At 35.6% G+C, this 27,281-nt stretch overlaps 1 protein-coding gene across 1 annotated transcript; it reads right to left on the bottom strand.

The window, feature by feature from the left end:
• Nucleotides 1–13,869: 13,869 nt before the first annotated feature.
• On the bottom strand, nucleotides 13,870–17,429 carry LOC309791701 (myelin P2 protein; the record flags this gene model as incomplete). Its single annotated transcript, XM_082600727.1, has 4 exons — nucleotides 13,870–13,920; nucleotides 14,944–15,045; nucleotides 15,262–15,434; nucleotides 17,357–17,429. The coding sequence occupies 4 exons, from the start codon at nucleotides 17,427–17,429 to the stop codon at nucleotides 13,870–13,872; spliced, it is 399 nt and encodes a 132-aa protein (XP_082456853.1).
• Nucleotides 17,430–27,281: the final 9,852 nt, after the last annotated feature.

Here is a 27,281-nt window from a genome sequence, read left to right as displayed (position 1 = left end):
CATAGCTTGTTTTCCTGTTTTCCCTTGTTCGTGATTATGTTTAGCCTCTAATCAGGAAGAGACTGAATATCTTTAAGAAAGTCTAATAGATTTGTTTATAAGTCCCCATTATAGGGGGATGAAATCTTAGACAAGGTGGCTATAAATTACATAATCAATTTTCCAACAACTTTTTTTCCAGTGACTTCCACATCTACTTTATGTTCTAGACTTAGTCTCCTCCCCTGCCCTTCCGTTTTTAGTTCTTTTGTTCATTCATCATGGTGTACTAGCAAAAGGAGCACTAAACCTGAAGTCAGAAAACCAGTTGGGTGTGACTTGGAGAATGTCACTTAACATCAAACCATTATAATTTCCTAAAATTTATAAAATGAGAATTGTAACACTTGCCTGTCTCTCAAGAATGCTGAAAGCATCAAGTGGATATTATTATGAAAGTATTTTGTAGATTGTAAAGGCTTAAACAAATGTTGGTTGTTATTTAGTTGTCTTATTTTAGCTTGAGGGAAGAGAATTGATTTTAGGTTGTTAATTTCTTGGATGATAGTTGAGCTGTAGAAATTAAAGTATCAAAACAGATTAACGTCCAGAGTTCCCTTAACTGTCAGCAGCACAAAATATATCTTTAGGAGGAGGTCCTGTATACTTTCCTGTGCAAAGGAATCACCTGGAAGATCTTGTTAAATGCAGATTCTGATTCAGTAGATCTGGATGGGACCTGAGGTCTTGCATTTCTAAAACGTCCCAGGGGATGCTCATATTGCTGGTCCCTAGACTGCACGTTGAGTAGCAATGGATCAAGGAGAATGAAGAAATGGGAGGAGGTAACACAGGTGAGGGAAGTGATGAAGACAGAGCCTTTCTGTCTGTCATCCTTGTATCTTGGTACCATATTGGTGAAATGACTTAATGTAACAGTAACATAAGAAAGCTTTCTACTAATACTGTTAAGTATCTGATCATGGCTTGTTGTTCTTAACTGAGCCTATTTCCTAGGCAGTAAATCTGGTGCAAGAGGTACATAGAAGAAATTGTGGTCTAACTAGGAACATGCCAGCCCTGTTCATGATCTTCTACCTACATGGTAACAAACTCAGAAAATTCAGTTTGTAAAAGAACCAGTCCATATTTTGCCAACTGGGAACTGATCCAGTGGTGATAAGATCATTAGTTCCTGTGACTTTAGCCATATTTAAGGAGTATTCTCTTGGGACCCTAGTATAACATGTCTTGATTGGACATTGTGAACTAACATCTTTGTCGTTCACATTTAGAACCAAATGACTTCCTTCTGGCATTTCCACAGTGATTTGGTAGCCTGCCATGACATTATGCATTGTTCAGAATAATTTTCCATGTTACTAAGGCCAATTCTCTTGATTTATAGCTATTTGTAAAAGTTGGCTCTCAAAGGGGGTAGAGAAGTCAAGAAGAAAATAACTTTATAATAAATGACTCCAAACAAAGAAAAGATAGTGAAATTCTTGAAATACTATAATAATTCTATAAAGGTATAGGCCTATGGTATGTAGCTGTTGCTGAGCCAATTCAAACGTGCAACTGTTGCACAGTTTTTTTTGAGACAAAGTGCTGTCTAGGCTCTTCGTTGGCTTCTAAAATAATCACTCTTGAAAACGTGCTGTTGTAATTTGTAGTAAAGCTAAACAGGCATAAACATTGTTCAGGTACCATTCTCTAAGATTTGCTGCTTACCTAGTCACTCCACTTGTATAACCAGGATTTTGGTCAAAATTACCTATAGGGGAACATATTGTTAAATATCTACTTACACCAATAACTGATGGGATCCTTTAGCTTGCTGGGTTTTTTTTGTTTGTTTGTTTGTTTTGTTTTTTTGCGGTATGCGGGCCTCTCACTCTTGTGGCCTCTCCCGTTGCGGAGCACAGGCTCCGGACGCGCAGGCTCAGTGGCTATGGCTCACGGGCCCAGCCGCTCCATGGCACGTGGGATCTTCCCGGACCGGGGCACGAACCGGCGTCCCCTGCATCGGCAGGCGGACTCTCAACCACTGCGCCACCAAGGAAGCCCGAGTTTGCTGTTTTATATTTAAAAAAGAAAATCAGAAACAAACTTGCTTTGTGAGTTACTCTCAACTGTAGAGTGAGAACTCAACCCTAGCCTTTTGTTTATTGTAAAGTTTAAAAAATCATTAATATGGAAAATACAAGAAAACAAAAATACTGAATAGTTTGGTTCTATCATTCGTTTTCTATTTCCTTTACAAAGACTCCTTGAGGCTCTTAGCTGAGTATGAGGTCTGTGTGATGGGGCAGTCTGTATCCAAACTGGTAGCTGTTGCTGGCACCCAAATCCATTTCAAGCTTAACATTAGGCTTTATTGCCCTAGAATGATTACCTCCGTGTATGGGGATTTTTAACATGTGGCATATTCTCATTCGGTAATTGCTCAAAGGTCTAGTACAGAGTCTTCAAGTATATTCCATAGCTTTTGCTGTCTCTGTTCCTAACTGCACAGAACTGAAAGAGGTTCCCTAAGCCTCCAAAACACATTGTGGGATGCAGGCCAACAGTTGGTTCCTCGCTGAGATGGCCTCTACCTTTCAACGCTTCATCTGACTCTAGGGACCAGTGACTTTGCTACCGCTCTGAATGGGGTGGAAAGAGCAACTTCCAAACTGATCACAAGTTGAAAAACTGCTGTAATATACAAAGTCACTAAACGTTTCCCTTGACCTATCTATGAAGTGCTGTTTTCATGTCACGGCCATGATCAGGGAGGCTATAGTTTGGTACTCAGTAGAGGAAATGGGTTATTGTGGCTAGCTCTGTTTACCAGAGGTCATCCGGTGTTAGTAAATGTTTCCTGTGATGTCTGTAAGAATAATCAAATTAGAAGCCTAATTAAATTAGCCAACAAAATCTTTTTCTCAAAATAAAAATATTTTTCTGAAATATCAAAAATTAATATTCATTTGGGGAAAATTAAAATACAGAAAATTATGCTTAAGTCCCACCTCCCCCAGTTCTGTCATTCAGAAATAAACAGAGTTAACACTTTCTGTGAGCACTCATACTTTCTTCATATTCTTGGGCAAGTTATTCAATCTTTCACCTTTCCCTCATCTATAAAATGGGAACATAAATAGTACCTATCCCCTAGGGTTGTTTTGAAGATTTACACAAATTATTACCTATAAAACATATAGTTTAGTGTATGACAATGCATAGTTAATAAACATTAGCTAATATAATCACTATATATACATATTTACAGCTAGTATATATATTATTTCCAAAAATGGGATACAACTACACATGTTATGTTGTAACTTTTCTTCACTCAGTAATATGTTGAGGTTAACTTTCCATGTTGGTAATTGTAGACCTATGTCTATTATTTTAAATTTCTATGTAATATTCTATTATACAAACACACTCAAATGTTTTAAAAATCTGGCTTTTCCTTTATCTTCCTCACTGGTACATCTTTGCAAATTTTTTTACACTTAGTTCCTAGAAGTGGAAAGTGTCAAATAATACACATTTTTTAAAGTAACTGTTTTTAATAGCTCAGCTTAAGTTATGTTAAACTCGTTTATAGCCCAGCTTAGCTTAAATTAACTTAAAAATGTAATTTTAATAATCATATTTGATAGGCAAATGAGAGAAACCTGATACGTGGCTGTATGCTTGGTAGTTGTAAGCACTGACTTTGAGGAAGCAGACCTGACCCACTACTTACTAGCTGCACGACCTTGAACAAGGTCTCAACCACTCTGTGCCTCAGTGGCTCTATTGTAAAGCAGGAATTCTTTAAAAGGACCTACTTTATAGGTTATTGTGAGAATAAAATGGGACTCTGTATACAATGCACTAAGAATAGTGCCTAGTTCATAGTAGAAGCTCAACAAATATTACTGAACGTTTTTTTTTTTACATAGACAGAGTAAAGTAGAAAAGGGAGTAACTATCTACTGAAATTGCTCTTTAGGTAACTTAGGAGAAGTGAGAGAAATTTTCACAACTTTCCCCCAAAGAACTATTAAAAACACCTTAATTCTTTTTAAATTATTTTTTCTCTCCCCTTCATTCCATACAGGTTATTAACTTAACTGATTGATGTGGTTCTGATGCCTTGGCAGCCCATGTAAGCAAACCAAATGCTAAGTCTGTAAACACCTCAAGGTTAAGAAATTTGAACCTAAGAGAACCTAAGGACAAGCCATCACAAACAGCCAACTGGGCTTTTCCCAAGAAGGCAACTGCTTAAGCTATAACTAATCAAGTACTTTCCTTGTTTTGCTTCCAGGTCTTCTCTCTAAGCTGCTATTGGTGGAGGGTTCCTAGCCACTTCCGGTTTGGTGCTACCCAGTTGGAATCTACTGTTGCTCAAATAAACTCTTAAAAATTTTAGTATGCCTCAGTTTATCTTTTAACAACATTGATATAACATCACTGGAGGAAGTGCTTTGATTCGTTTGGTAATAAGGAACCAAATCATCTGAGTGCTCAGGACCTGCTCTTCACAGTGTTGTGGGTCCTGTCAAGTTATTTGCGCTCTGCTTTAAACTCTAAGGCACGAACAGAAAGAAATCTTACCATTACTTCTGGTGATGCTTGGCAATAGACATAAAAGAAAATTATTTTTTTGGAACACTGAAAAATACCAGCTAAACAAACTTACTCTGCATTGTTCTTTAAATAGGATTTGTTTTCATTTCTAGAACCTACCCTATTAATGTACTTAGGGTAAGGCTGCAGGTGTAAGTTTTAATTAAATTCTTTTTAAAAAATTTAAAATATATCTTGATATATTGGTTCAGCCTTCTTCAGACTCTTTCAGTTAATGTCTTTTACTAATGATGTAGACTATTTAAAAAGAAAAAGCAGAATTTGACTTTTGCATTTAAGTGGCTTCCCAGACCAACATAACTTGGTAAAAACAGAAAGGACTCACACTGAGTGTCATAAGGGTTTCTAGTTTACCAAAAAATGGGAACTACTTGATGTCTTCTTTTAACACAGGAAGATTTTCCTTGTACTTATATAGCCCTGCTTTTGCCAGATCTGCTTGGGCGTGATTGGCAATGAGACTGCCAGCAAAGCAGGTTAAAGACCCTGTGGCATCCCGGTGTTTGATCACTAGGCAGGCAGGCAACTCACTCGGCATATTGGGCCCAGCAGTCATCACCTAGCAGTCGTAAAGGAAATGTTGATTTAAGTTGTGTTGTGAATGTCCAGGCTAAAGAAATGGAATGATACAACCTCTAAGGAGTCTTCTTTGCCCTTCAGGTATAATTCTTAATGAAGGAGAATGGATGATAAAGCAGAGAATCACTCAACATTCATGCATAAGAAAATAATAACAACTACCTTCTTTAGACCTATCCTCAAAGAACAACATAAAACTCCTGAAAATTTTATTTTTTGTTCTCAACTGACTTCCCTCAACAGATGTCTGTTCTCCCCTTCTCACCTGGCTCCCCACTCACTGAATTGTTACTTGTAGGCAGGACCTTTGCTCATCCATCTTTCTTCAGTAGTAATGTTTGTTGAATAAACGACTCCACCTCTTGAATTTACATTGTGATTCGCTTGTGTAAGGTGGTGTCTAACATGTTGCTGTTAATGATTACTGTGAAGAGAGAGTTTTTCTGTAATTTTTTCACTATATTCATTGGGATCAATAAAGCTGAGTGGGGGAAATAATTTAGTATTTTTGTGGTTTATGAATCATACTTTAACTTTCCAAGTAAATACTGCAAATAGTGATAGACCCAATTGAATATTTGATGATATTGCCTTTTTTCTACTTCTTTCTACTCTCCAAAAATAGATTTATGTTCCTTTCTGTTCACCTGGAGGTTATTTCAAATACCTTCTCTCCAATTCCCACACACTACCTATGGATGAACAGAGAGTTTGTACCCAAAGGAGGCAAAGATGCTTCAGTTTAGACATTTGCTGGCAGTAGAATGGTCTAACTAAAAGTGATCTCACACACCTCCCAGTCGACTCAGCAAAACAGATGTAAATCAGCAGGAAGACTGAGTGGGTCTCTGATGAACCCTGCAGGAACTGTAGATTCAATGAGCTATAAGCACAGTTTCCAAATACACAGAAAACTGAAAGAAGTTTTTTCTTCTGTGCTTTTCTGACTATTCCCTGTGTGCTTTCCACTAAAATGTTTTTGTACTCACATCAACAATTCCAAAATCTAAAATTAACATGAATTCTCTACATGATAAGTACTGAGGGTGCAATGGGAAATGGTAGTTCTAATCTCTGCTCCATGTTACAAGTGGAAATAAATCTTAATCATATGACTATTTCATGGACTCCCTTGTCTTTTGTGATTTCTGAACAAGAAAATCTGTCGGCTTTCCTGTGGAATCAGGAATTTAACAGGAAATCTGTTAAGTCAGGTATTTAACTATCTCTGGGTTATGCATGTGACTTACCAGAGAAACAGAGAAGGCGACAGATTTCCTGTTTATAGTTTAACACTCCAGACGTAGCCATTTCAAGAGGAAAGAAGGGAAAGTTAGATGTGACAGCACATTATAGTGGCATCTCGTTGTTTTTCATTATCTGTAAAATTCCTAGGAAAAGGATTTACCTTGACTAATCTGGGTAAACATCTAACCATCTGTTTATTTTCAAACTCAGCATGGATGGAGCCTCTGTGTGCAGAAGATTGTGGTCAGAATTGGCGAAGTTGTACTCAATCATTCATTTATTTTATTCAGCAAACATTTACAAAGCCTTTTCTAGGAGTCAAACACTGTGGCCTGGAAATTTTTAAAATCAAAATATTTTAAATTAAAAATTTCTTCAGTTGAGCTCTCAGTCTAGAATTGTAGGTGTCAATACATTGCTATATTGCAGTGTAACACAGTGGAGGCGGTTATTAAATTCTCCTCCTTTGAGACAGTTCAGAGAAAACAGCATGGGATTGATATCTCTTGAAATATGATAAAGAAAGATGATAAAGAATTGGATGGGAAATGAGGTGGGATGGGAAAGGGAAAAAATATAAAATACTTATCTCTGTCCATATAGAACTTTTAGAAGTTTGGGAGGTGGGCAGCTATAATATTAAAATAGCTGCAAACATTTGCAAACATAATAAGGTTACTTGACTATTAATAGCCAATTATAAATATATTAGATACAGTGATATAAAATTTAGAAATAATTAGGATCTTAGAGAGAAGCCAGATCAGACCCCCTTTTAAAGATGGAGAAACTGGGGCTATGCAATGGTAAATGAGTTACACAAAGTCACCCAGCTGTGGAGAAATGGAACAAGGATCCAAGCCCGTGACTTCAGATGAAGCGTATTATCTATTCTGTTTCCTTTTATTAGTGGAATGTATCAAGAGTGTAATATAATATATTTGACTTTATTCACCATTTTTTAACAACTAATCATTTAGGAACCTGATAAATAGAAAAGGTTTTATATACAGTCATTATTTGGAGCACTCTTACACAAAAACATAAAACTCCAAAAAACCTATGTGCTGAATATAAGGATTCATATTTATGTGTTATGTAAGAATAGACATGATAATATTTTATGTACAAAGCACTTTCACATGCATCATATTTTGTCCTCCCACATCAAATGTGTGGGGTAGCCATTGTTGGCCCCATTGTACACATTAGGAAATTGCAAGTTACACTTTGTGACAGAATGCCACACAGGTTCTAAGTAACAAAGTCAGGGTTCAAATCCATGTTTTTCTACTACAGTTGCAGGATTCTTGCTATTACACTCTCATTGTTTCTCTAACACATGAAATATCCAATAAATACCTGCACCTTCCTGGATCAGTCAGGTATTTAGTAATAGTCTCTGTGACCTAGCAATTTTCTGGAAGCTTTCATGGATACAAAGTAGCTTAGGATGTATCTTACTTTCAACAGTGTACCATCTGGCTGAGGAAGATGGGACTTGAATAAGATGTGGCATAATATGAGATAGGTTTTAATAAAAAATTGAAATTTGTACCAGACTTAAGTACAGTAAGTATTCTTCAGATGCCAAATTACATCAGGGAAATACAAGCCCTCTGATGATTTATTTTGTAAATCCTAAAATTGAACTCTATCATCAACTTACTCTACATTAATAACTTATTTAATGCAATTTATATGCATTAATGATGCATTAATAATCTGCAAAAATGCAATTATAGAAGATCAAGAATAATACTAATGCCGAATGACAGATTGTGAAAAAATTCATGTCTGTCTTGAATTTCAGCAAGGGAGTGATATTATTTGGTCTTCTTCATGGATGTGAAATTTTAGACTTGTCACAGATCCAGTTTTCAATCAAAACCCTTTAACTGCAGAAGCATCCATTCTTTGGTGGTGCTGGGATATTCACCTTGCACTACTAGACCAGTTAAAACTGTTGCACAAGTCATTTACTAAGGGCAGGATTTTATGCTTCAGTAAATAGTGCCAAAATTCCAGCCCTGAAAACTGGGACCTGAGAACTCTGTATTCCATCATTGATTTTTTTTTTTTAATAGACAGTAAAAGATGAGAAATGCTATTTCAAACTTTAGTCCTATATTACATTTTCTGAGTAATTTGAACTTACTTTCTAAATTCTGCTGAAAGATGATTTATATTTTGTGAAGGTTTAGCATTATTTTACAGTTTGTTTTCCCTGTTGATCCACATTTTGCTATTTTTAAACCTTCATTTTTCCATATGTCATGAATAATGGCCAATTACTTTGCCTCCTGTGGAAATAACAAAGATAAGAGGCAAACACTGGCTTCCCTTACGAAGGACTTGATTACATCTGAGTTGATTTTTATGGTAGTATTTTCACTACCTGTTGTTATTTAAGGGCACATTGGGGACATTTGGTACTCCTGACTTTGATGATGTTTTACTCCATTTTAATTGAAAACCATGTGAGGAGCTACCTTAAATGTCTAACTTTGGGAGACTTTGGCACAGTGATTCTCAAGCTGGCCACACACTGGAATCTCCTGGGTGATTTAAGAAAAATACTGTTGCTTGGGTCTCACTTATCAATCACCCATACATTGTGACTCAACAGGCCTGTGGTGCAATCTTCATATTGGGATGTTTAAAAACTTCCAGATGATTCTAATGTGCAGCCATATTTAGAGAGGTACCACTTGGTTTAGAAGAAATCATCCTAAAAGCTAAGCAGCAATGTCTTCTTAAGAAGTCACCAGGTAAATCTTTAGTCAAGAACTAGAAATACTATGGTCAACATGAAACCAAGACTCTCACTAGTAAAATCCAAGTACTATGCTACTTCTAGGCAGTGGGGTGTTAGTAAGTGTTTAAAACCATCTCCTCAAGAAACAAAGCTCTAACTGGTTGTGTTTTGCCTCTTTCCTTGGTGTAAATATTCCCATCATGGCTGATTTCTTTCTTTCTTTCTTTTCTTTTTTTTTTTTTTGGCCATGCAGCTTGTGGGATCTTAGTTACTTCATGGACCGGGGTGAACCTGGGGCCCTCGGCTGTGAAAGTGCAGAGTCCTGAGTGCTGTACCGCCAGGGAATTCCCAGCGTCATGGCTGACTTCAACCTACCAATGTTTTAACAACTGGCTTGCTAAATTCCTGAAAATCTATCAGCTCTTATGAAACAATGTGAGCTAGCTCCAGCACACCGCTGCTGCTAAGAGAACGACTTCCAAGAGAATGACATCAGAGAAGTTATTTACCCTTTTGGGATTAAGTGTATTTATTTAAGCCTTGTTTAGGTTAGAGTAGATAATCATCAATTGCCATCTTAAAAAGTTGCTTAGATTAGTAGAGTTATATAACAATGATTGTTATATAACTCTATATATACTTCTATGCCTAGAGTAGCACAGTACTTGGATTTTACTAGTGAGAGTCCTGGTTTCATGTTGACCATAGTATTTCTAGTTCTCGACTAAAGATTTACCTGGTGATTTCTTAAAAAGACATTGCAGCTTTTTGATTGTTTTTACTTTTGTGTAAATAATATCCTTTTTTTTTTTTTTTTTGCGTTATGCGAGCCTCTCACTGTTGTGGCCTCTCCCGTTGCGGAGCACAGGCTCCGGACGCGCAGGCTCAGCGGCCACGGCTCATGGGCCTAGCTGCTCCGCGGCATGTGGGATCTTCCTGGGCAGGGGCACGAACCCGTGTCCCCTGCATCGGCAGGTGGACTCTCGACCACTGTGCCACCGGGGAAGCCCTAACTAATATCCTCAATAAAGTTAGTCACTTAGTGTGCAAATCAATATCAACAGCTCTGAGATCCTGTAAATTTCTCCTCATTTTGGGGTCCCGTGAAGCCCTCATCTATTTGAACATCATGTACATTACTAGATAAATAATAATAACAAAAGATACTTCTATAATGCTTTTCCTGTGCCATGCACTGTTCCAATCACTTTACATATCTTAACTTATTTATTATTCACACTCCTTGAGGTATGCTCTATCATTGACCCTATTTTTACAGGTAAAAATACTGAGGATCTGAGAGGTGAAGTAACTTGCCCAATGACACACAGCTAGTAAGTAGCAAATTGGAATTTGACCTAGGCAGTCTGACCGCTCTTAAGCAGCTTATATCAAAAACAACTAGAGAATCACAATTATTTTCTGAGACTATTTTTGAATACTACAGAACTCTAGTGGGTTTTTTTTTCCCCCTCTCCTATCTTCTGGTTGTTTGAATATCTTTTTCAAATCTAACAATATGTATCACCTGCTGAAATAATTATTTTGTTTTCCTCATTATCAGTGTAATTCCACTTTTCCTGTTATGAAAGCAAAAGTACCCATGATTTTTGTATAATAGTGCAATTATATTTATTGAGGAATACTTTTTTATGGTGGGTCACATTACCACAAACCTCTAAAAATTGCACCATTGTTTTTAAACTCTCCTTTTTTGTGGGTTAATCTAGCTGGAGCCAAAGTAATAAAACCCCACCCTGGTTATGATGCCTCCCAGACGTATTGGTTGAATGCCCAGAGGCAGAGAAGGACCAAGTGCAGCCTAAACAAAATTGTTTGGAAATAACTTCAAACTTGCATAAAATTTCAAGAATCAGACTAATTCAAAGAGAACACATACAGCTTTTACTCAGATTCATCTGTTGTTAAATTTTACCCTGTTTGCTTTATCAATTGCTCTCTTTCTATATGCATGTACATATTGTGTGTCACACATCCAACACTTTTTTCTAAATTTTTTGAGAGTAAATTGTATACTTTATGGCTCATTGCTCCAAAATAGTTCAGTGTATATTTCCGAAGAATAGGGGATTCTCTTACATAATCACAGTAAACTTCTGTCTAATTTACGACTTATATTCCAATTTGCCAATTAACCGAATATTGTCCTTTGGAGTATTTATTTTATCTCTAGTGCAGGATCCAGTCTGGGATAACTTATTGCATTTAGTTGTCATGTATTTTTAGTATAATTTAATCTGGAACATTTCCATAGAGCCTTTCTTTGTCTTCTATGACATTGACATTTTTGAAGAATTCAATTAACACCTCCTCCCCTTTTTAATAGAACATTCCTCATTTGGAATTTGTCTGCTGTTTCCTCATGATTAGATCTAGATAAGGATTCCAGGCTAGAATACTGCATGAGCCATGTTGCTTCCTTCTCAGGGTATCACATTTGAAGGCAGATGGCTTTCATCTACCCTCGTTGATCAGGTTAATTTTGATTACTCAGTAAAGAGGTGGCACAGTTTTTCCACTGCATGGTTACTATTTTTTCCCTTGTAACTAATAAGCAATCTGTGTGGAGGTATTTTAAGACCAACCTAATATCCTGCTCCTAATTAAAATTTTGCTCTAGCTTTTACCTCCATTGACAATTCTTGCCTGAGCCAATATTGACCGTGATGGTTGAAAAAATGACAATTTTTCCAATCCCAGCACCTTTTCCACATTTACCAGTCAGCCTATGACAGTCTACTGTAAGGAAGATACTTTCTTCTCTCTCTCTCTCTCTCCCTCTTCCAGTATGTATTCATGGTTTCTTCTTTGTCTCCCAGTGTTCTATAATTTACAACTTTTCTCTATTATTTTCTTCTCAAATTGTCCCAGTTTTGTCCAATTGAGAGCACCCTCAAGCTGACTCTGATATTTTGGTGACATATCTCTATTATTTGGGGGAAAAGCTTCCTTAATTTCTGGCATAAAAAGATATTTCAGGCTTACGTTGTACCTACCCTGCTCTCACATCAGAATCAGCCATTTCTCCAAGGAACCATCATTCTTTTTAGTGGAGAATATATTAGACACCAAGATCTGAGTGCTGGGTGTACTTATGCCTACTGAGATGTCTTTGCTTGTAAGCTCTTAAGGTAGATAGAGCTAAGAAATATATGCATGCGTATACACATATCCATACATATGAATTTACGTCTATTCCAATCCATTTGCACACAGTTCTTTCTTGCCTTCCCTCTGTCATATTTGTATGTGCCTTCTTCCAGAAGGAAAATTCTAGCTCCTAACAACATCAAAATATATTCTCATTTGCCCAATCATGTAATATATCTGAAATAGTTTTGTTACCTGGGCAGAGTGGTCCCCTATTCCTGCCTGTCAAAAATCAGCTGGACCCAGTAATTCCATGCCTAGTTAATATTCAAAAGAAAAGGAACTCATGTTTCCACAAACAGCCTTATACAAGAATGTTTATAGCAGCTTTATTTATAGAAGCCGAAAACTGGAAATAACTCAATTATCTTAAGAGACGAAGGGATAAGTAAACTGTGATATATTCATGCGATGGAATACTACTCAGCAATAAAAAGGAACAAATTAATGTTGCATGCAACAATATGGATGAATTTCAAAAACATTATGCTGACTTTAAAAAGGCAAACAGAAAAGACCACATAATGTACGATCCAATTTATATGAAGTTTGAGAACAGGCAAAACTAGTCTACAGTGATAGAAACTAAATCACTACTTGCTTTTGTTGGAGCTGGGACAGGGCAGGACATTGACTGGGAAGGAGTGTGAGAAAACATTCTGGGATTAGGGAAATGTACTAGATCTTGATCAGGATGCGAATTATGTGGGTGCATACATTTGTCACAACTCTATTTTTTTTTTTTTTTTTTGCGGTACGCGGGCCTCGCACTGTTGTGGCCTCTCCCGCTGTGGAGCACAGGCTCTGGACGCGCAGGCTCAGTGGCCATGGCTTACGGGCCCAGCCGCTCCGCGGCATGTGGGATCTTCCCGGACCGGGGCATGAACCCGTGTCCCCTGCATCGGCAGGCGGACTTTCAACCACTGTGCCACCAGGGAAGCCCCACAACTTTATTTTTAATATCTGTTCATTTCACTGTCTGTAAATTAACCCACAGTTTTTAAATTGGCTGGAGTAGCAGCTGCCCTTTTTAGCTGAAGCTAGAACTCCTAGTTGTAAAACAGCTCTTTCTTCTAGCTTGCTTCACTCCTGATGCTCTAAACCCATTACTCTCCTGGTCCCTGAAGGCATTTGAGTTTGCTACCCCAATCAATATATTTACTTCCTTTTACTATGCTATTACTTCCTTTTACTATCATTTCAAATACTTAAAATACAACATAAGTTAGAACTTCACAGATAATTAAATGACATTATCCATTCTTTAGGTCTGACCAATATACACACTTTAATCTTTAATACAGTAATGACGTGCATACAAATTGAAAATGTTTAAATAACACTGAAATTTAGATTAATCCTCAGTTTAGGCCTTTGCTTATCTGATCTATTAAGACAAAAGCGAAAACAAAGTGCAGTGTAGTCAGGCCTCGCCAATGGAAACAGCTGATTTCCAACATCAAATGATCAAATATCACTTCAATGAGGAAACAACTTTCTCAGACCTTCTCATAAATTCTCGTGCAGACCACGTCCTTCATCTTACATTCCTTAAAAAAAAGAAAGATTAATTGAATATCTAAAACTCAAACTAGGTGACAGTAAATTTGTAATAATAACAGACATTATAAGCAATCTCATAAGATTAAACTCAGAAAGAAATAAAATATCAGTATGTCAGTCTCCAGGAATTTGGAATCATGATCATTGAAACAGGGGAAACAGTTTTAAAGCTGATCTAAGTTACAGCAGAGGTATATTTTTTAAGTGGTAAGTTTTTATGCATAATTGGCACAGATTTAAATCTACTAAAACAGTGGTTTTCACAACTATCTGCACATCTGCATTATCTGGGGAACATTTAAAAATACTGATGACTCCTCCTCCCCCAAGAGATGTGCATGCAGTTGATCTGTTTTGGGGCCTCCATACTGGTATTTACTCCCCATGTAAATCTGCTGTGGAGCTAAGGATAAAGCTCCTCTGTACTAAAGAAAAGAATGTTCAAAGAACTACACAAATCTATCTATAGTCAATGTGTGTGTTGATTAGTAAGAACAGAACCTGAGACTTAAAAAAATTGTTAGAGGTCATCTCATATAACCTTTGTCATCATTTTTACCTGCCAACTACAAAAGGTCTCTGATGGCCTCAGCTTGAGATGTTGACATGTTTTAGTCCAAGTTACTATGGATTCTTGAAAACAAAATGCTTAGCTATCTACAAATATTCTACAATTGACTGGGGATGTGCTTTGCTTTTAAAATTTAGATTTGCTTTTCTCCTTGTGTGTCTAAACTAATGAGGTTTACCCATATTTTTTTTAATCATTTTTAGGTGTTGTTATTTCTAAAATAACAAATGAGTTGTATCATTTCTAAATTCTTGAATCTGAACCTGAAGTACCTGTAAATGAATCTTTATAGTTCAAAGATCACCCAAACATTAACTCTGACTTTATTCTTAGCCATTCTTATCCATTTGTATTGCAAAGAAAAGAGAATATTTTGAAAATAACCATTTTCTCTATTTAAATGGCAATATTTATGTATTTAGAGTAAAATTACTCTTACCACTACCATTTTTCCATCCACCAACTTTCTCTTTATTGTTGTCTCTTTGCCATTCCATTTCTGTACTTGATTCAACGAGCCTCTTGCCAAAGTTACAACGCTCTGCAAAGATAGGTTTACATAATTGACTTGCTTGGACTTTGGTTGATTAAAGAAGCAGTTCATTCAGTATTGAATCATTTTCATAATGGATGTTTTATGAGGCACATTCATTTTCAACAGAAGGGAGTGGTCTACACTTTTGAATACTAGCAAGAGTAATCTTCTCTCTCAAAGTAGTAGATTGGGCCAAATTTGAAGAGAAACAATTGAGTTTACCTTTGTCTTTCTATTGTCAGCTGTGGTTTCTTCAAATTCCTGGCCTAGCTTGAAGGAGATCTCTGTATCTTTAAAGGTACTTTCAGTTCTTATAGTCATAATATCCCCTTTTTTGCTGATGACCACTCTTGGTTTGGCCAAATTTCCCAGTTTTCTGGTGGCTAATCCCACACCTGAAAATCAAGATACTGTTAGAATTTTGTTGACCAAGAGAACCTCTATGTAAACGGACTATGGGTGGCCATATTTTATGCTCAGCTGTGTAGATGGCAGGTAACGGCACTTACTGCGAAGGACCTTCTCCCATGTTTCATCACCTAATGGAAACACATGTCAACGGACTTGAATATTTTAAGTTTTGTTATTACAAAAGTAATGCCTGCAGATTTTAAAGCTAAAAGTGTTCAGCTTAAATAGTGTAAGTCATCTATTTTTACCACATCCAAACCCATGCTCCATTAAAAACTACTAGTTATAGTTTTGTATGGATCATTCCAGACATTTTAGCTTATATGCATAAATATTGTAGATATATTTTTTAAATGAGACTATGACTTATACATGCTATTCTATGATTTTTTCCCTCAGTAATATATTATGGATATAGAAAAGAATTCTCCCCATATCCTTGATAGAAGCTCATTTCTGAAATTTTGTTGTAGCCCCTAAAATGATCTGTACCATTACAAATGATCATAGATAAATAAAATAATTTTAAAAAAATTTTCTGCATTTGAAAACAAAACAAAATTAGACTCTTAAGTATTATTACTATATTACCCAAGATTATAGAAATACATGGAAAAATAGAAATGTCAAATGAGAGAGATACATGAAGAAAAAACTAGTTATATATAAATATACATATATTTACATTTATATATACATAAAGAAGTGTGAAGAGTTAGAGGCAATAAAGGATTGTGAACGATACTCTTTCTTCTAATTGTGATTAATCTTTTTTTATTTGATATGATTTAGGACAATGTTTTTCAAACTAAACCTCTACAATAGAGACGAAGAATCTACATTTTACCAACACCCCCAGGTGTCCTTATGCACTCTAAAATTTGAAAGTGACACAGTTAGGGAGTCTTTCATTAAGACTTTCTTATATTGTATTTTGCTTCTTCCTCAGCTATAAAGTGAAGTCCATAAATTTAACCAATCTTATGGTATGAATCTATTCCCATAAGTTCCCATAGTTTTCCAGGCAACACAACATGATTTTGCTCATTTTATCCAAAAATAGAATCCTTCTTATATGCTTTCTGAACAGGTAAAATTACAAGTACTTTGATGAGCATAGCAATCTGAGGTCATTGGCTTCACTCTCTACTTATTTATACAGCTCTGGACATTTCCAAGGACTCTTCACACTTTTGTGCTCATATCTATGGAAAATTCCCTAGAAATAGTAGCAAATAAAGTTGCTATACTAATGACTAGACTTTCCATCTCCATCCACTGTTCCAACTCCAGGAAAGCCTGATGTTAGTGTAACTGAGTTTGAGTTCACTGCCACAACACACTTCTTTTTCTCTCAGTAACTTTCCTAGACTGTAAATATCCTGGTTTATGAAGCACTCACTTTTTACAAACTCTTTATCCACATAGTTATGTAATAACAGACAACCTAGAGGTAGAGATGGAAAACTTCTGGTTTAGCTAAGTATCAAAATTTTAAATTAAGGTTTTCCATTAACTTTAGTATATTCAACTCTTTATTTCATGAGCACTTTAGTTGTTGTAAGTCTAACTTTCAGGAAAGCCAGAAAATAGGTTGACTAAGCTTCTAAGATTTCTTTCCTCCAGGTTTGGAATGAAAACCCTATTGACAGGAAACTGCCTTTGAAATCAGTGGGCACTCTAATGCATTTAAGCAGCTCTTATCTGAGTTAAAATCTATTAAAACTGCCACAAATAAAATGCAAATAAATTATTTGATTGACACAACAGAAGGTTAATCCCAGAAGAGGATCATAATTCAACCTGTGCAAACTCCCGTCTCCTGGAAAAGGAGTTAGAAGGAAATAGTCATACATCTTTCTCAAAAAGGATCCTCTCAATTAGAACAACAGAGAACATTTCTTACCCAGAGCTTTCATGTAATCATCAAAGTTCTCACTGGAGACAAGTTTCCAGGTGCCTAAGAATTTGTTGCTCATTGTGATGGATAAGAATTCAACACAGTGGTAGGTGAGATTCAGGAGACTCAAATGAGATGCTGAAGCCTCAGAAGATTCTTTTCAAAGATGTCCACAGCATGTGACTCTCAGAGAGACCCAATGGGGAAAAGCAGTGTCAGGACTGGGCAATGAATGGCTCTTCAATCATCCACTGGGACAAAAGAGAACCTCACATAATGTCTCCTTCAGTCTCCAAAAATGTTTATAAAAATCAATGACAGTACTATTTGAACCTTCAAAAAAATTTTGGTTGCCCTTACATTTTTAAGAAGTGCTTAGGTCCTTAATGCTTTGGAAAAGAGTCCATCAGTTGAGTCCTATACCAAATTAAATTATATGAGCATGAATGAATGAATATGTGTGTGTGTGTGTGTGTGTGTGTGTGTGTATTTAGGCATCTTGTTCACTCTCAATCCTGAGTCTGCACAATTAAGAATTCTTATTGAAAGAGAATAAAGAGAGGAAAAATGTCCATGAATACTGTGATAACTGCCTCAAATATGTTGTGGGAGAGAAATGCAAGGGAGCAGTGTGAGGAAGTATTCATAGGTAAGGGAGGCTTGGCATAGTTGGCATATCCGAGGCAGTCAGAGTAGGCAGACAATATGGTCAGTCTATTACAGCAGAACACAGAAATTGCTTTCATGGGTGAACAACAAGTAGCACTATAACACGCTCTTTGACCACAGCCAAGATTTTTATCTTAAAAAAATCTTAGTTCCAAATTAAGCAGGTTCTTGGTTAATACAACAACATTGAGTTTAAGTCCTTTAAAATAAATCTACAATTTTAGAAAGGATTTTCTACAAAAAATAATATTAATATATATTGAGAGCTCAGTAGCCACTGTGCTAAGTGCTTGATATAGATTATTTCATTTGATTCTCTCAACAACTCCAAGAGTAAGGCATTATTATTATATCTATTTTACCAATGAGAATACTGGAGCTTGGGGAGGTTAGGTAACTTCTGTCCCAAACTTGAATAAGGTGAGGTAGGATTTGAACCTGGTATTTTTTCTCAGTGCATAGATGTTAGACCATTATCTTACACTGCTCCAGCTATAACATGTGTGCTGGAGGCCCTGGCCAAAGGTCAGGCAATACTGACGTCACCATGGATAGAGACACTAATTCTCTGTTCAAAAAGCAAGAGAAGTGAAAACCAAGAGATGAGGCATCCAGGTTATATGATATATCAAAGTCCCAGTCTTTGACCAAGGGGAGGAAATATGAAACCACTTTGAACATAGGTGTTACTCTTGGGAATACCAAGTTGATGCCATAATCTTTCCTAGCAATTTTTCTACATTGACATTAATCCTGGCCTTGAGACAACTGATATTACCAGGTTTTATATATTTAGTACACAGTTTGGCACTATTCACAATAATGAAAATTATCGATTTACGTATAGCAGGTAGAATCACTGACCTCTAGGGCTCAGGTTACCAATGCCATAGCTGCACCATAACCATTGCAATTATGTGGTTAGGGTCCAAGTTGGGTAAAAAATGTAGAATTATACACAGCGAGTCCAAGTGTCATCTTAAATTACTTGTGCCTGTATAACTCAAGATGGGAATGACATAGTGGCTAGAAAAATTCCCCAGTTTACTAACTAACCCAATCCTAGACCCAGGAGAATGTAACTGGAGGGAGTACATTGTACTGGGATATAAGATACAGCTATGAAAGAAAGGGCTTTTGATTAGTAGAATATGTTATTTTCCAAAACACTTAATAAAAATGAATAATGCTATGACTGTGTCTTCAAAAATTTAGGTATTCTGCCTAAACCTATGAAGGACCTTTAAACGTTCCCAACTGAGCTGAGCCCTTGTATCTGGAGGGGTTCATTCAGGAAAGCTGTGTGAATTTTCTGCAGACCTTGTTTTGCACATAAGAATAGCAGTGGAGCTTAGAATATAAACACTGAGCTATATATTGGCAAGGCTTATAACTTTGAAGCAATTTTAGACAAAGAAAAATTTTATATTTTAGGATTGTCAACAATGTACCTGACTACTGGAATTGGCCAAGATGAAATTCTGAGGCCCATGTATGAGTCAAAGGCACAGATCAAAGCAATGAGAGAAGATACTGGCTTGAGACTTTTAAGTCACTCCTAGATAAGAAAGTCATCAATATCCTACTGAGAAAGAGTTGATAATAAACATCAGAGCCACATTATAATTAGACATATACATTTACACTTGAACTAAATGTTTGTAAAATGGACATTGTCTCTCTACAGTGTGAGTTTATCTTTCAGTGATTTATTGCCTATATAAATTCTCAAGATAAAATAAGCTACTAGAATGATACACTGAAAAGAAAATCCAGAAGTCCAAACAAAATGGATAAGTAAAGCTTGCTCTATATAAAATGTCCTTACATATTGTTATCAAGCTATATCCAATTGTATATTTGAAAAGTGATAATCATCCTGTAGCACAAGAACAAAGAATTCATGATCCTCCACTTAATACCAAAGATGTGACTCCATTCCTTCCATTCATTTAACTGCAAAAGCATTGAGAGCCTACTAAGGTCTAGGCGCACTTCAAGGTGATGGTTAAACATCGTTGAACGAGATTCCATGCCCTCGAGGAACTTATAGTCTATTCATGACTTGATAAAGACGTCAAGAAAGAAATTTTAACTCTAGTGAGTCTGAAATTATCTGTAAAATAGAAATATTGTGATAATAATTGGTGCAGGAAAATCACATAATATAATACTAGAAAAAATAACCCAAAAATGATCATTTAAAAAAATTGAGAAAATAGAAATAAATCTTAGAATTTTCACTTCCTCATGATAGATGAAGAAAGTAAGCTAACTTTCAAACTGTGACATCTAAAAAATAGACAAAATTATAAAAAAATTCTTCAAGAGATCAGAGAGATAAAAAAGGCAGAGAAAAATTAAGGGTCTAAGATTTGGGCAAAAAAGGAAAACCAGAGAAACAGGCCCAATAATTAAGGCTGCTGCCCTTATGGTGATCTATGAATTCTGCAAGAGGCAGATGAGAGGCAAAATCTGGGGGACATTTATGACATTATTTCAGGGTTAGGGGAGAAATGGGGGAGAGTCCTGGTTAATCATATTTTAGTTTGGGACTTTGAAAGGCTGCAATATAGGAGGAAAGATGAACTGGAAATAGACCTGGCTAATACAAATGCAACTCTTAAAATTAGTTTACTGTGATCTGGGACAGCTAGTGAACTTGGCTACCAGTAAGAGAAAAACATAAGCTCTCTGCATAAGAAGATAATGTCACTCTATTTCTAAATTTATTTCTACAAATTTTCATACACTTCACTAATCAAAAATAAATAGAACAAAAAGAGACAGAAAAATATGCTCAAAAAGAAACAACAAACGACAGAAATAAATAATCAACAAGACAGATGTTACTAAAATAAAAACAAACATCTTATAGAAAATATCATCAAAACTAAAAGTTTTTAAAAGGCTAATAAAATTGACAAACTCTTATCAAGATGGATTTAAAAATAGAGAAGGCAAAAGTTATTGATTGCAAGTATAAAAAAGGGTATATCAATATATCCTAGAGTTATTAAAAAGATCATAATATAATGAACTACTTCATGCCAATAAATTGGAAAAATTAAAAAAAAATTATAAATTTCCTAGAACACAATTTACCAAAAATGATACAAGATGAAGTAAAACTATGAATACTCCTAAATCTACTAATATTTAATCTATAAATAAATTTTCTCCCACAGAGATACTCCAGACCTGTAGGCATCACTCTGAATTCATACAAATATTTAAGGAAAAAGTAACACCAATCTTACACAAAATCTTCTGGAGAATAGAAAAGGAGCTACTAATTTCCTCCTTGCTTTTAGCAAGGTCTTTACACATAATGTTCACTTTTTCTGGAATGTCTAACCACTCCTATATGATTAATCCTTAACTCTCAACTCAATCATGCTTTCCTACCTTTGTGTTGACAACCTTTAGATTCAACTCAATCATCTTTACTAAAGTTTTCTAATATACCCTCATTTTATAATTACTGCAATCAGCAGATATAGAAGGAGAAATTGACAATAATACAGCAATAGTAGAGGACTTTAACACTCCACTTACATCAATGGACATATCATCCAAACAGAAAATCAATAAGGCAACAGTAGTCTTAAATGATACATTAGATCAGGTGGACTTAATAAATATCTACAGGACATCACATCCAAAAACAGCAGAATACACATTGTTTTCAAGTGCGCATGGAACATTCTCTAGAATAGATCACATGCTAGGCCACAGCACAAGTCTCAATAAATTAAAAAGGACAAAAATTATACCAAGCATTTTTTTCTGACCACCATGGTATGAAACTAGAAATCGTTTCCAGAGAGAAGAATGGGAAAAAACAAACACATGGAGACTAAACAACATGCTACTAAAAAAGAACCCCAATGAATCAATGAAGAAATCAAAGACAAAATCAGAAAATACCTTGAGACAGATGAAAATGGAAACACAACACTCCAAAATCTATGGAATGCAGCAAGAGCATTCTAAGAGGGAATTTTATAGTGATACAGGCTTTCCTCAAGAAACAAGAAAAATCTCAAATAAACTCCACCAAAAGGAATTAGAAGAAAAGAATAAACAAAGCCCAAAGTCAGAAGAAGGAAGAAAATAATAAAGATCAGAGATGAAACAAATAAAATAGAGATCAAAAAACAATAGAAAAGATCAGTGAAACCAAGAACTGGGCTTTTGAAAAGATAAACAAAATTGATAAACTTTTAGCCAGGCTCACCAAAAAGAAGAAAGAGAACTCAAATAAAATAAGAAATGAAGGAGGAGGAATAACAACTGATACCACAGAGATACAAAAAAATCATAAGAGAATACTACAAACAGTTATATGTCAACAAATTGGACAATCTGGAAGAAATAGAAAATGTTAGAAACATAGAACCTGCCAAGACTGAATCAAGGAGAAATAGACAATTTGAACAGACCAATCACTAGTGGTGAAATTGAATATGTAATTAAAAAAAAAACTCCCAGAAAATAAAAGTCCAGGGCCAGACAGCTTTGCAGGGAAATTCTACTAAACATATAAACAAGAATTAATACCTATCTTTCTCAAACTATTCCAAAAAATTGAAGAGGAGGGAAAACTCCAAAATTCATTCTGCTAAGCAAAATATATCCTGATACCAAAACCAGACAAAGACACTACAAAAAAAGAAAATTACAGGCCAATTTCTTTGATGAATATATATGCAAAAATCCTCAACAAAATATTAGCAGACTGAATTAAACAATATATAAAAAGGATCATAGAAGATGATCATGTTGGATTTATTCCAGGGATGCAAGGATGGTTCAGTATTCACAAATCAATCAATGTGATACACCACATTAACAAAAGTAAGGATAAAAATCACATGATCCTCTCAATAGATGGAGAAAAAGCATTTGACAAAATACAATGTCCATTCTTGATAAAAACCCTCATCAAAGTGAGTACAGAGGGAACATATCTTAAGCCCATAGGTAATATCATAATCAATGATGAAAAGCTGAAAGCCTTTCCTCTAATTTCAGAAATAAGACAAGGATGCCCATTCTTGTCATTTCTATTTAACATAGAATTGAAAGTCCTAGCCACAGCAATCAGACAAGAAAAAGATATAAAAGGCATCCAAACGGGCAGGGAAGAAGTAAAACTGTACATAATAATATATATAGAAACCCTAAAACTTACACCGCAAAACTAGTAGAGCTAATAAATGAATTCAGCTAAGTTGCAGGATACAAGACTAATACAAAGAAATCTATTGCATTTCTATAAACTGATAATGAACTATCAGAAAGAGAAAGTTCAAAAATCCCATTTAAAATTGCATCAAAAACAATAAAATACCTAGGAATAAACTTAACCAAGGAGCTGAAAGCTGTATACTCTGAAAACTATAAAGCATCGGTGAAGGAAATTGAAGACGATACAAAGAAATGGAAAGGTATCCCTTGTTCTTGATTGGAAGAAATAATATTGTTAAAATGTCCATACTACCCAAAGCAATCTATAGATTTAATGCAATCCCTATCAAAATGCCCATGAAATTTTTCACAGAACTAGAACAAACAATACTAAATTCATATGGGACCACAAAAGACCCTATGTTATCGAAGCAATCTTAAGAAAAAAAGAACAAAGCTGGAGGTATCACCCTCCCAGACTTCAGACTCTACTACAAAGTTATGGAAATCAAAACAGCATAGTACTGGCACAAAAAGACACATAGATCAATGGAACAGAAGAGAGAGCCCCGCAACAAACCCACACACCTATAGTCAATTAATCTATGACAAAGGAGGCAAGAATATACAATGGGAAAAGACAGTCTCTTCAATAAGTGGTGCTGGGAAAACTGGATAGCTACATGTAAAGTGGTGAGATTAGAACATTTCCTCATATATATAAAAATAAACCCAAAAGGAATAAAGCCCTAAATGTAAGACCTGAAACCATAAAACTCCTAAAAGAGAACATAGGCAGAACACTCTCTGACATAAATTGTAGAAATATTTTTTTGGATCTGTCTCCTAAGGCAAAAGAAATAAAAGCAAAAATAAACTAATGGGAGCTAATTAAACTTAAAAGCTTTTGCACAGAAAAGGAAACCACCAACAACACAAACAGGCAACATACAGAATTGGAGAAAATATTTGCAAATGATATGACTGACATGGGGTTAATACTAAAAATATATAAACAGTTTATACAACTCAAAAAACAAACAACCCAATCTAAAAATGGGCAGAAGGCCTGAAAAACATTTTTCTGAAGAAGTCATACAGATGGCCACCAAGCATATGAAAATCTTCTCAGTATTGCTAATTATTAGAGAAATGCAAATTAAAACAACAATGAGATATCACCTCGCACCTGTCAGAATGGCTATTATCAAAAAGAACACAAATAACAAATGTTGGAGAGGATGTGGAGAAAAGGGAACCCTTGTACACTGTTGGTGAGAATGATGTAAAGTGGTGCAGCCACTGTGGAAAACAGTATGGAGGTTCCTCAAAAAACTAAAAATAAAACTACCATATGATCCAGTAATTCAATTCCTGTATATATATCTGGAAAAAAACAGAAAACATTAATTTAAAAAGACACATGCACCCCAAGGTTCATAGAAACATTTTTTGTCATAGCCAAGATATGGAAGCAACCCAAGTTTCCATCAACAGACAAATGGATAAAGAAGATATGGTATACATGTACACAATGGAATATTACTCAGCCATAAAAAAGAATTAGATTCTGCCATTTACAGCAATGCAGATGGACCTAGAGAAAATTATGCTAAGTGAAATGTCAGACAGAAAAAAAATACTATATGATATCACTTATGTGTAAAATCTAAAAAATAATACAAATGAATGCATATAGCAAAACAGAAACAGACTCACAGATATAGAAAACAAACTAGTGATTACAAATGGGGAGGGGGAATAAGGGAGGTGCATGTTAGGGGTATGGGATTAAGGGATACAAACTACTTTGTACAAAATATATAAGCAACAATGATATATTATTTAGCACAGGGAAATATAGCCATTATCTTGTAATAAGTTTTAACAGAGTATTATCTGTAAAAATACTGAATCATATGCTGTATACCTGAAACTAATATAATGTTGTAAATCAACTATACTTCAATAAAAAAATAAATAACCACTCCCATTGGGTAAATCCTTAACTTTCAGCTCATTCTTATCTACCTTTGGAGAGACATCCTTTAGATTTCAATTCAGCCATCTTTCCTATCCTTTTCTAGTATTTCCTCATTTAACAGTTACTGCAATTAATTAATTAACATGTTAATTTGAATTGATTTTTGACATTATTTCATTAATATATATGTCATGCACTGAAGTCTTGATTCCATGTGTGTGGGGACAATATGTGATTTTATTCACATAATATTCCAAGTACTTAACACCATGCATGTATGCAGTAGGTAATCATTTGTTTACTGACTGACTGAATGAAGAAAATGTAAATTTTCTACTTGTGAGGGACTTTCTTTGCATTAAATCATATAACAAATATGAAAGCATCTAAAATTCACGCTTATAATCAATAATATGATTTTCCTAGACTTCCTTTCTCCTCCTCTCCCCTTCCTTCGCTTCCTTCCCTTTTTATATGCTCTGGAGGCGTGGAAAGAGCAAGGCTGTGAGTTATACCTAAGTGTGAAACTCAGTTGTAGCGCCCATTGTTTCATTTAGTCATTGCTTTGGTCAGTGGTAAAAGCAGGTTGTTCTTTCCATATTCAGGATGACATGATCTTATCACAACACTAGGAAAGTGCATGTAAAATAATTCCAAGGTTCGTTGTACATATTCTCACCTGCATGCATGCAGATGATTTCTCAACATGAATTTATTGAACTGTAATAGCACTGGAGATAACATGGTGAGTGAAACAGCAACAGTTCCTGCCCTCATGGGCCTTATACTCCAGTAAGGAAGACATACGTTAAACAGATATTTAGAGACATTTTAGAATATCCGATACTTATTTTGTATCATTTACAGATGGAGGCAATGAATGACATTAAAGAGCCAATGAACCATTTCTATGTAGGACGATACCTTCTGTAATTTCTTAGACACCAGATGCCCTGAGACCAACGGTCTTATTTATCTTCAGAACTCAGCCACTAGGGCATCTGGGCCCCTCCAGACATATATTTGACAGAAGGTGACAATGGCAATTCAGGCTTGATAGCTTCCTCTTTCATGCTTCAAATAACTGTTTTTCTCTCATCTTAAAAATGCTGAGATTAAAGTTGCTTTCTTAATGAAAACCACTTCTTGGAGCTTTCTCAGCCACCAGTGGGTATTTGATCTTTTAGTTACTATGGTGACAGTTGCATTATGCTGCCCAAGGGAAGCTAATAGCTTTTCTTTTTTTGAATGGCAATAAATAGAGGGAAGAAGTAGTTTGTGATTCCTCCAAACAATCCAATTAGTTTTGTTTTTCCTAGACTTGAACATACACGGCCTCTTTTCCAAAGACCGGTCTAAGCTTTCACGTCACTATTCCTAACAGAACACCCAAGAACCGGTTACTCTTTCACTGGGGAGGGAACCAGAGACAGAAGTTCTACATTTCAGTGTTTTCCTCTAGTTATTACAAGGTATGATGAGCTGGTCACAGTTTTTTCTACTCCATTTGCATTTCCTCTTGAGAGAAAGTGATATTAATAGCATTAAACTAGGTCTTACTTTTCAGGCATTAGCACAAAGAGCTCTAGGAAACACTTCTTAGGACTCGGCCATCTGCTCCCTTATAGCCTATGGGAGAAAGGAATCCCTTAAAAATAATTCACTTGCAAAGCATAGTGAAAAGTGTGTAAGTGTGTCTGTATGTATGTGCGTAGCTTTATTTCATACGGAACAAATATAAAGTCACAAAAATTCAGATGATTTTCTAATCATGTGTTATCCAGGTTGCCAACTTTATTTCCTACTTTATTTCCTTGATTGTTTTACAAAATTTTCAGTAATTGAGGTAGTATAAAGGCTTTGATAGAAAATGTGGTTTGCACATATATGTATGTGTATGTATACATATATACATGCACACACGTGTAAACACATATTTTTTAAAATTTATTTTTGGCTGCACTGGGTCTTCGTTGCTGCGCACGGGCTTTCTCTAGGTGTGGCGAGCAGGGGCTACTCTTCATTGCAGTGCACAGGCTTCTCATTGTGGTGGCTTCTCTTGTTGCAGAGCAAAGGTTCAAGTCA

The sequence above is a fragment of the Mesoplodon mirus genome, assembly GCF_964341445.2.
Source record: "Mesoplodon mirus genome assembly, chromosome: 16".
Taxonomy (NCBI): domain Eukaryota; kingdom Metazoa; phylum Chordata; class Mammalia; order Artiodactyla; family Ziphiidae; genus Mesoplodon; species Mesoplodon mirus.
Note: the sequence above shows the minus strand (reverse complement) of the source record. Positions and strands in the feature narration are given on the sequence as shown.